Genomic DNA, 12,500 nt, shown 5'->3' with positions numbered 1-12,500 from the left:
CAAACCAGTCCATATCATTCCATCATGTGCTGTCATCTAATACTGTACAGTGGTGGTTAACCACTAGAAACATCACTGTAACGGCATCACGAAACTATGGAAGATTCATTACGCCACGGAATAAACAACATTTAGAAGTCGGAATTGTGACTTTTTTCTCAGAATTGAGTTTAAATCTCGCAATTCAGACTTTATCACTTACAATCTTACATTTCTATAGATCAAAATTCACAATTCGTAATTTAAACTCACAATTATGAGTTATAGAGTATATAAACTCACAATCATGAGTTTGAGTATATAAACACAATCATGAGTTATAGAGTATATAAACTCATAAATATGGGTTATAGAGTATATAAACTCACAATCATGAGTTTTAGAGTAAATAAACTCACAATCATGAGTTATAGAATATATAAACTCATAAATATGAGTTTTAGAGTAAATAAACTCACAATCATGAGTTATAGAGTATATAAACACAATCATGAGTTATAGAGTATATAAACTCAAAAATATGGGTTAAAGAGTATATAAACTCACAATCATGAGAGTTATAGAGTATATAAACTCACAATCATGAGTTATAGAGTATATAAACTAAAAAATATGGGTTAAAGAGTATATAAACTCACAATCATGAGTTATAGAGTATATAAACTCAAAAATATGGGTTAAAGAGTCTATAAACTCACAATCATGAGTTATAGAGTATATAAACTCACAATCATGAGTTATAGAGTATATAAACTCAAAAATACGAGTTATAGAGTATATAAACACAATCATGAGTTATAGAGTATATAAACACAATCATGAGTTATAGAGTATATAAACTCAAAAATATGGGTTAAAGAGTATATAAACTCACAATCATGAGAGTTATAGAGTATATAAACTCACAATCATGAGTTATAGAGTATATAAACTAAAAAATATGGGTTAAAGAGTATATAAACTCACAATCATGAGTTATAGAGTATATAAACTCAAAAATATGGGTTAAAGAGTCTATAAACTCACAATCATGAGTTATAGAGTATATAAACTCACAATCATGAGTTATAGAGTATATAAACTCAAAAATACGAGTTATAGAGTATATAAACACAATCATGAGTTATAGAGTATATAAACACAATCATGAGTTATAGAGTATATAAACACAATCATGAGTTATAGAGTATATAAACTCACAATCATGAGTTATAGAGTATATAAACTCACAATCATGAATTATAGAGTATATAAACTCATAAATATGGGTTATAGAGTATATAAACTCATAAATATGGGTTATAGAGTATATAAACTCATAAATATAGGTTATAGAGTATATAAACTCACAATCATGAGTTTTAGAGTAAATAAACTCACAATCATGAGTTATAGAGTATATAAACTCACAATCATGAGTTATAGAGTATATAAACTCACAATCATGAGTTATAGAGTATATAAACTCAAAAATATGGGTTAAAGAGTATATAAACTCACAATCATGAGTTATAGAGTATATAAACTCACAATCATGAGTTATAGAGTATATAAACTCAAAAATACGAGTTATAGAGTATATAAACTCACAATCATGAGTTATAGAGTATATAAACTCAAAATACGAGTTATAGAGTATATAAACTCACAATCATGAGTTATAGAGTATATCACAATCATGAGTTATAGAGTATATAAACTCACAATCATGAGTTAGAGTATATAAACACAATCATGAGTTATAGAGTATATAAACTCACAATCATGAGTTATAGAGTATATAAACTCACAATCATGAGTTATAGAGTATATAAACTCACAATCATGAGTTATAGAGTATATAAACTCAAAATACGAGTTATAGAGTATATAAACTCACAATCATGAGTTATAGAGTATATAAACTCACAATCATGAGTTATAGAGTATATAAACTCAAAATCATGAGTTAGAGTATATAAACACAATCATGAGTTATAGAGTATATAAACTCACAATCATGAGTTATAGAGTATATAAACACAATCATGAGTTATAGAGTATATAAACACAATCATGAGTTATAGAGTATATAAACTCAAAAATATGGGTTAAAGAGTATATAAACTCACAATCATGAGTTATAGAGTATATAAACTCACAATCATGAGTTTTAGAGTATATAAACACAATCATGAGTTATAGAGTATATAAACTCACAATCATGAGTTATAGAGTATATAAACTCACAATCATGAGTTATAGAGTATATAAACTCAAAAATACGAGTTATAGAGTATATAAACACAATCATGAGTTATAGAGTATATAAACACAATCATGAGTTATAGAGTATATAAACACAATCATGAGTTATAGAGTATATAAACTCACAATCATGAGTTATAGAGTATATAAACTCACAATCATGAATTATAGAGTATATAAACTCATAAATATGGGTTATAGAGTATATAAACTCATAAATATGGGTTATAGAGTATATAAACTCATAAATATAGGTTATAGAGTATATAAACTCACAATCATGAGTTTTAGAGTAAATAAACTCACAATCATGAGTTATAGAGTATATAAACTCAAAAATATGGGTTAAAGAGTATATAAACTCACAATCATGAGTTATAGAGTATATAAACTCACAATCATGAGTTATAGAGTATATAAACTCAAAAATACGAGTTATAGAGTATATAAACTCACAATCATGAGTTATAGAGTATATAAACTCAAAATACGAGTTATAGAGTATATCACAATCATGAGTTATAGAGTATATAAACTCACAATCATGAGTTAGAGTATATAAACACAATCATGAGTTATAGAGTATATAAACTCACAATCATGAGTTATAGAGTATATAAACTCACAATCATGAGTTATAGAGTATATAAACTCACAATCATGAGTTATAGAGTATATAAACTCAAAATACGAGTTATAGAGTATATAAACTCACAATCATGAGTTATAGAGTATATAAACTCACAATCATGAGTTATAGAGTATATAAACTCAAAATCATGAGTTAGAGTATATAAACACAATCATGAGTTATAGAGTATATAAACTCACAATCATGAGTTATAGAGTATATAAACACAATCATGAGTTATAGAGTATATAAACACAATCATGAGTTATAGAGTATATAAACTCAAAAATATGGGTTAAAGAGTATATAAACTCACAATCATGAGTTATAGAGTATATAAACTCACAATCATGAGTTTTAGAGTATATAAACACAATCATGAGTTATAGAGTATATAAACTCACAATCATGAGTTATAGAGTATATAAACTCACAATCATGAGTTATAGAGTATATAAACTCACAATCATGAGTTATAGAGTATATAAACTCATAAATATGGGTTATAGAGTATAAAAACTCACAATCATGAGTTATAGAGTATATAAACTCACAATCATGAGTTATAGAGTATATAAACACAATCATGAGTAACTCACAATCATGAGTTATAGAGTATATAAACTCACAATCATGAGTTATAGAGTATATAAACTCATAAATATGGGTTATAGAGTATATAAACTCAAAAATACGAGTTATAGAGTATATAAACTCACAATCATGAGTTATAGAGTATATAAACAATCATGAGTTATAGAGTATATAAACTCACAATCATGAGTTATAGAGTATATAAACACAATCATGAGTTATAGAGTATATAAACTCAAAAATATGAGTTAGAGATACACTCAAAACTACGAGTTATAGAGTATATAAACACAATTACGAGTTATAGACTATATAAACTCAAAAATATGAGTTATAGAGTATATAAACAATTACAAATTATAGAGCATATAAACTAAAAAATATGAGTTATAGAGTAGGCTATATAAACACAATTATGAGTTATATACCGTATAAACTCACAATTACGATTTATCAGAGTATATAAACTCAACAATATGAGTTATAGAGTACATAAAAACTCAAAATTAAGAATTCTAAAGTGAAACTTGCAAGATAAAAAGTCACAATTATCTTTATTCTTATTATTCTGTGGCGGAAACAAGCTAAACCATACAATAGAGTTCCTTTAGCAGGAAACTCTTCTATTTTCTCTTTCTGTCAGGCTTTTGACAGACCCGATCCTGAATGAGTGAAACACAGCTGAAGTCGCAGTGGTTTCTGCATCAGCGAATCCCATCGGATCCTCAGTGAAAGCCGGAGTGTGTGTGTCAGTCTTCATCCAAACACACGGAGCGTCACGAACGACGCGCTCAATGGCCGCCTGTGTGTTCATGAATGATGACAAAGAGCATCAATGACACACACACATTCAGCGGCTGAAGAGGCTTTTCAAACTCACACGTCTCTCACTGCTGTACAATATCAGCCAACTACTGGAAATCATAACACACATTTATATGAGGATTAGGGTTGGGGAACGTTTGAATTTTAACGATTCCGATTCTTATCGATTCCAATAATGCAAAAAACAAACAAACAAAACCTTAGATATCATTCACATTTATTCTTATTGCAAAACATGTAATTGTGTCTGAATATCATGAACAGAAAAGGCTAAAGAACACTCACACACGAGCGTTTGACTGTGGTTTAAAAACACCATAGAAGAACAACTAGCTGAACTAATATAAACTAAAGCATTATTAAAGTCAATAAACACTCAGTTATTAACAAAGAACAAATAAAAAAGGAGCAATTGCAACAAATAGATAAAACTGAATAAAGATATGATTGAAATAAAGTGTTTTAAGATTTTCAGGTGCAGAAACTGTAATCAAATGTAAAATAACTGCAGTTTATGACTGTCCCTTTAAGAGCTGCACGGATCCAGTACACTGATACACACAGTCTCTCTCACTTCAGTGTTTAAACTCATATTGAAATGCTCACAAAGGAATCGTTAAGAGGAATCAAAATTTTAATTTTATAACTAGTATCCGATTCCTGACCTCAAGTATTCTATTTGATTTTCTATTCCCAACTCTAATGCTGATGTAAACTCCTGAACAGAAATGGGACGATTGCCGGTTTCACTATAAACCACGATTAAATGCACTGACGGTTAGTATTATCGTTTAAAATTTAATTATCATTAAAACCGTGTTTGATTATCGCGATTTTAATAACTCACTGTAAATCCTGTCCAGCCAGCGACAGTCTGACGCCGGCGCAGCGCAATGTTGTTGTTGTTGTTTTTATTGGAGAAGGAATGGCGGAAGGCAGTGGCCGTGCTCGGGAGATTGTCAGCCTTTTAAGAGGACCAAATCTGAGGTGTGGTCATATTTGAGCTTTTACAAAAGTCCTGAGTGAAACTTAATCGAGGATGGTCACTACAATAAACACTTCAGATCTGCCGAGTCGTCTTGTGTGACCATCACCCACTGTTTATAGCCAACGCAAGGCAAGTTAACTTTGACCTCAATACCAAAACTACGTCTGAGAAATAATTGGGTGCAAAATGTTGTTTTGAGTTGAAATATTTGATCTCACTCACTTTAAATAAACGTGAAGCTTCCGCGAAGAAAAGTTTGCAGCAAGTGGCCTTGAGCCAAAGACGAACAAGTTCAAACAAGACTATTAGGAGTGACATTTAAAGCAGCACTCAGTAGCTTCGGGATTTCTTCGCTGTATTCTCGCTTTTTGCTCGCAGGTTTCTCTCTAGAGCTCCCCCCACAGCTTCGGAATAAATATTTGACAACACTGTTGTAAAAACTCGTTGTTGATTCTCAGACACCAGAGGCTATAGATCAACGACATCAAAGCAGATGGGACATTCTTTAAAACGTCTTCTTCATTCGGGTTCGGACAGCGTGAGGGAGCGCAATAATGACAGCATTTTAGCAGATTTCTTTTGGCCGTAACGCAATTGTTTACATCGCGAGACCTGATATCACGCAAGACTTCCTGATGCAGCGGCCGGCGGCCCGCCGGCTCAAAGTTGCAAGTGCGTATTTTCCGCTCACGGGCACCAGGGGGGTGCGAAACGACCACCATTCAACCCGAAATAAGTAATATAACCATTCCAATGACTCCGAAGCTGTTCAGTTAAGCTAAAAAAAGTTACTTAGTTCACCTTTAAGGGATAATAATGTATATCACTGTACAGTTATTACACCAACTTTTTTTTTTTTTTCACATAATTACGGGGACATATTGAATTGAGATTGTTTGAAGTCTTCCCTGTGTATAAATCCATTTTGTATTGGAGACGCAAGTTGTATTGGAATGAAACGAGAGAGCGCGTCACACATGGATGTGCGCGGTGTTATGATGCGTTGCTATTGACGATGGTCATTATAAGGAAGGAAATGCCACAGAATATAATCTTGCTTAAAAAAGTGCATAGAGCTGCTCGTTTTATTTGTTGTTTGTTGATTTTCAAATATTGAACTGTCTTCAGTGTGAGCATCAGCTCTTTCTCAACACTTTCATCTTGTTTTTACAAAACCGTGATGATATTGATAATCACGATCATTTTGGTCACTGTAATCGTGATATGAAATTTTCATACTTTCCCATCCCTACTCCTGAATGCCTGAAGGTCTGTTTAATAAAGATTTCCCACTAAAGTCTCTCCAGACTATCACTGGCGTTCCCGTTTTCCGCTCTGACAGTCATTCTGCTGATGGAGCGTTTATGCGAATCACTGATGGCTCATGTATTATGTATTGATGGATGAAAGAGGAGCGTTTCAGATCCAGACACACACACACACACACACACACACACACACGTTTAACTAATCCCATGATCTTCATCTGCATGCGTCTGATGTAGAAGAGCGAGACTGACCTCAGATCAGTGTTACGGTCTCATCCAGCGCTATAATCCAGCGCCTGGTTAAAATTACAGACGCACTGATATGAAAATTGTGTCCAATAACCGATAATTCTTTATATTTGAAAGCCGATAACCGATATATTGGCTGATAAATCTAAATCCAAGTTTTTATATCATTTTTAAGAGCCTGATTATAAAAACAAAGTCTCACCATTAAAATCCATGACCCAATCTAAAGTCCGAATCGAACACCCTACTCGTCATCACTGAGAGCAAACACATGATTTATGAAAACATTATTGCAGGACAATCACATATTTGTTATTCTGAGTTCAAAACACACATGAGCAGCGACAGATCACTGGAGGAACACCTGACCCTGAAACATCACAACTTCTCCATCACAGCTTCTCCATCACAACTTCTCCACCACATCACAACTTCTCCACTATCACATCACAACTTCTCCACCACAGCTTCTCCATCACATCACAGCTTCTCCATCACAACTTCTCCACCACATCACAACTTCTCCACCATCACATCACAACTTCTCCACCACAGCTTCTCCATCACATCACAGCTTCTCCACCATCACATCACAACTTCTCCATCACAACTTCTCCACCACATCACAACTTCTCCATCACAGCTTCTCCATCACATCACAACTTCTCCATCACATCACAACTTCTCCACCATCACATCACAACTTCTCCATCACATCTTCTCCACCACAGCTTCTCCATCACAGCTTCTCCACCCACAGCTTCTCCACCACATCACAACTTCTCCACCACAGCTTCTCCATCACACTTCTCCATCATCACAGCTTCTCCATCATCACAACTTCTCCACCACAGCTTCTCCATCACATTACAACTTCTCCACCATCACATCACAACTTCTCCATCACATCTTCTCCACCACAGCTTCTCCATCACATCACAACTTCTCCACCATCACATCACAACTTCTCCATCATCACACTTCTCCATCACAGCTTCTCCATCATCACAGCTTCTCCACCATCACAGCTTCTCCACCATCACATCACAACTTCTCCATCACAACTTCTCCACCACATCACAACTTCTCCATCACATCACAACTTCTCCACCATCACATCACAACTTCTCCATCACATCTTCTCCACCACAGCTTCTCCACTACATCACAACTTCTCCACCACAGCTTCTCCATCACATCAGAACTTCTCCACCATCACATCACAACTTCTCCACCACAGCTTCTTCATCACATCACAACTTCTCCACCATCACAACTTCTCCATCACATATTCTCCACCACAGCTTCTCCATCACAGCTTCTCCACCCACAGCTTCTCCACCACATCACAACTTCTCCACCACAACTTCTCCATCACAGCTTCTCCACCACATCACAACTTCTCCACCACAGCTTCTCCACCCACAGCTTCTCCATCACAGCTTCTCCACCCACAGATTCTCCACCACATCACAACTTCTCCATCACAGCTTCTCCATCAGATCACAACTTCTCCATCACATCACAACTTCTCCACCATTACATCACAACTTCTCCATCACAGCTTCTCCACCACAGCTTCTCCATCACAGCTTCTCCACCCACAGCTTCTCCACCCACAGCTTCTCCACCACATCACAACTTCTCCACCACAACTTCTCCATCACAGCTTCTCCACCACAACATCTCCATCACAGCTTGTCCAACACATCACAGCTTCTCCACCACAGCTTTTCCATCACATCACAACTTCTCCACCACATCACAACTTCTCCATCACAGCTTCTCCACCACCTCACAGCTTCTCCATCACAACTTCTCCACCACAGCTTCTCCATCACATCACAACTTCTCCATCACAGCTTCTCTATCACATCACAACTTCTCCATCACAGCTTCTCCACCACATCACAGCTTCTCCATCACAACTTCTCCACCACAGCTTCTCCACCACAACGTCTCCATCACATCACAACTTCTCCATCACATCACAGCTTCTCCATCACAGCTTCTCCATCACAACTTCTCCATCACATCACAACTTCTCCACCACAACTTCTCCATCACAGCTTCTCCATCACAGCTTCTCCACCACATCACAACTTCTCCATCACAGCTTCTCCATCACAGCTTCTCCATCACATCACAACATCACAACTTCTCCACCACATCACAACTTCTCCATCACAACTTCTCCATCACATCACAACTTCTCCATCACAGCTTCTCCACCACATCACAACTTCTCCATCACAACCTCTCCACCACAGCTTCTCATCACAGATTCTCCTCAACATCACAACTTCTCCACCCCAGCTTCTCCACCACAACTTCTCCATCACAGCTTCTCCAACACATCACAGCTTCTCCATCACATCACAGCTTCTCCATCACAACTTCTCCATCACAGCTTCTCCATCACATCACAACTTCTCCACCACATCACAACTTCTCCATCACAGCTTCTCCATCACAACTTCTCCATCACATCACAACTTCTCCACCACAACTTCTCCATCACAGCTTCTCCATCACATCACAACTTCTCCACCACATCACAACTTCTCCACCACATCACAACTTCTCCATCACAGCTTCTCCATCACAGCTTCTCCATCACATCACAACTTCTCCATCACAGCTTCTCCATCACAACTTCTACATCACATCACAACTTCTCCATCACAGCTTCTCCATCACAGCTTCTCCATCACATCACAACTTCTCCACCACATCACAACTTCTCCATCACAGCTTCTCCATCACAGCTTCTCCATCACATCACAACTTCTCCATCACAGCTTCTCCATCACAGCTTCTCCATCACAACTTCTACATCACATCACAACTTCTCCATCACAGCTTCTCCATCACAGCTTCTCCATCACATCACAACTTCTCCATCACAGCTTCTCCATCACAACTTCTCCATCACATCACAACTTCTCCATCACAGCTTCTCCACCACATCACAGCTTCTCCACCACATCACAGCTTCTCCACCACATCACAGCTTCTCCACCACATCACAGCTTCTCCACCACATCACAGCTTCTCCACCACATCACAGCTTCTCCACCACATCACAGCTTCTCCACCACACCACAACTTCTCCATCACATCACAACTTCTCCATCACCTGAGGAGCTTCACACACACACTGAGGGAACAACTGAAGATCATGTGTGATTATTGATGGCTGGCTGACTAACACACACACACACACACACACACACACACACACACACACTCACTCACTCACAAACTCTCTCTCACACACACACACACACACACACACACACACACACACACTCACTCACTCACTCACTCACTAAACTCTCACACACTCACATACACTCACTCACACACACACACACACTCACTCACTAAACTCTCACACACTCACATACACTCACTCACTCACACACACTCACTAAACTCTCACACACTCACTAAACTCTCTCACACACTCACTAAACTCTCTCACACTCACTGAACTCTCTCTCACACTCACTAAACTCTCTCTCACACTCACACTCACTAAACTCTCTCACACTCACTAAACTCTCTCACACACACTCACAATTACACACACACACACACACACACACACACACACACACACACACACACACACACACAGGTGTATGTCAAAAACAACACATTCTCACTTGTAAACACATTCTCACTTGTAACATCATATGATCATAATTTTTCACACCATGATTTCCACCAAACAACATCCAGTGAAGAGAAAGAGTGCGATCCTTCATTAATCATGAGTTCATGTTCATATTCAATACAGTAAACGACTGACTCCTGAGCTGAACTGTGTCACTCATAAAGTCATGTTCACTGAGCCTGAGTCATGTCTGACTCTCAGTTCAGTGTCTTTCCCAATCAATCAATCACACACACACACACACACACACACACACACACACACATACACACACACATTTGAAAATCGACTGGAAAATTCCTGCAGACTTTGACAGAAAAATGCTGATTCTAAATTAGCGTTAAGCCTTTTATAAGCTATATCACTTGTTTAATAATTATTATAATTATATCTAAACAAAAATAGCATTATAATAATAATAATAACAACCCAATAAAAATATCATAATTATTATTATATAGGCCTACTATGTTGTTATTTTTATAGAATAAATGTTTAATTTCCTGTGCAGCAGAAACCGTGAGTGAAAGCCGACTGATGCTTCACACACACACACACACACACACACATCCACAAACATATATACACACACACACAAACACACGTTCATCTGTGTGACCCAGATTCGCCTGCAGGAATATTGTAGCAGATTCTGATCGTGTAACTCGCATCAGTTCAGACACACACACACACACACACACACACACACACACATCTAGCCAGACACGAGCTGGTTTAATGACGCGCGTGTGTAATGAACGCTCCATGTAACCGCTCATTTATACCTATAGATGAGAAGAAAACACGCACCTGAATGATGATGATGATAATGAAGATGAAGCAGCAAGGCGATGAACCCCATCGGAGAGCAGAATAATTCATGTTCGCTCGGGAATCAATCGGACTCTTTGATTCTCAGCGTCGCACATCCGAACAATAGCGAGCGATCGAACCTCCGAACCGAGCCGAACATCCACGAGTGCAGATCTCCGTCAGAGCGCGTGTGTTCCGTCCATCGGCCGGGATCGGGTGTGTTCGGCTCGGCGTGTGTGTTCGGCTCGGTTTCCCAGTATCGGCGTGTGTGTTCGGCTCGGTGTGTCCGGTATCGGTGTGTGTGTTCGGCTCGGTGTTCCCGGTATCGGTGTGTGTGTTCGGCTCGGTGTTCCCGGTATCGGTGTGTGTGTGTGTGTGTGTGTGTTCGGCTCGGTTTCGGTGTGTGTGTTCGGTTCTGCGGGACGGAGGAATGATGGAGACGCGAGGAGGCTCTGATGCTCTGGTTTGTGTCTCTCTGGTCGCGTCTCTAATCCTCCATTGCTCACTGTCTAGGCTTCGGTTCTGATCCCCGGTGACGCGCACACACTGTTCACTGTCTAGGCTTCGGTTCTGATCCCCGGTGACGCGCACACACTGTTCACATGTGCACTATCTAGGCAGTGAAGCGAGGTTTGGGACGCGCGCATCTGTCGCCCCGCCCTGAATCTCTGAACACAAGAAGACTGAACCTCATCACATGAACAAACCTGCTTTACATCATCCTATATTAATAACATTTACTGAATGATCAAATTCAATATCAGAGATTGTGGTCTGTTTATGTGTTGTGCATTAAATATTGCACTACATATAATGACAATTAGACTCTACTAAATCATTTTTTTAATTGTACATTTTGTCTGCAGATTTAATTTCCTTTACCTTTCTATCTATCTATCTATCTATCTATCTATCTATCTATCTATCTATCTATCTATCTATCTATCTATCTATCTATCTATCAAATTTAAAATTGCTTTATTGGCATGACTGTAAATAATACAATATTGCCAAAGCTTAGAATACATAGAATAATAATTAAAAACATAAAAATAATAGAATCAAATATTATAACATAACTTACATTTAAATAAACAGTGCAACAAATTAGAACGTGTGAACATTTGATACCATGTCTATCTATCTATCTATCTATCTATCTATCTATCTGTCTGTCTGTCTGTCTGTCTATCTGTCTGTCTG

The 12,500-nt window shown here is 37.5% G+C and overlaps 1 protein-coding gene across 1 annotated transcript in view; it reads right to left on the bottom strand.

The window, feature by feature from the left end:
* The window catches only part of ptpro (protein tyrosine phosphatase receptor type O), a 68,853-nt gene extending 56,922 nt beyond the window's left edge, over positions 1-11,931 (bottom strand). Inside the window, exon 1 of the mRNA XM_082166751.1 lies at positions 11,295-11,931. Coding sequence (XP_082022877.1) covers positions 11,295-11,366 — 72 coding nt within the window. The 5' untranslated portion in view covers positions 11,367-11,931. The remainder of the gene's footprint in view (positions 1-11,294) is intronic.
* Between the last annotated feature and the right edge of the window lie 569 nt (positions 11,932-12,500).

Source organism: Leuciscus leuciscus (genome assembly GCF_965113295.1).
Source record: "Leuciscus leuciscus genome assembly, chromosome: 4".
In the NCBI taxonomy this organism is placed as follows: domain Eukaryota; kingdom Metazoa; phylum Chordata; class Actinopteri; order Cypriniformes; family Leuciscidae; genus Leuciscus; species Leuciscus leuciscus.
The sequence above is the reverse complement of the archived record's forward strand: the minus strand, read 5'-3'. Positions and strand labels throughout refer to the sequence as shown.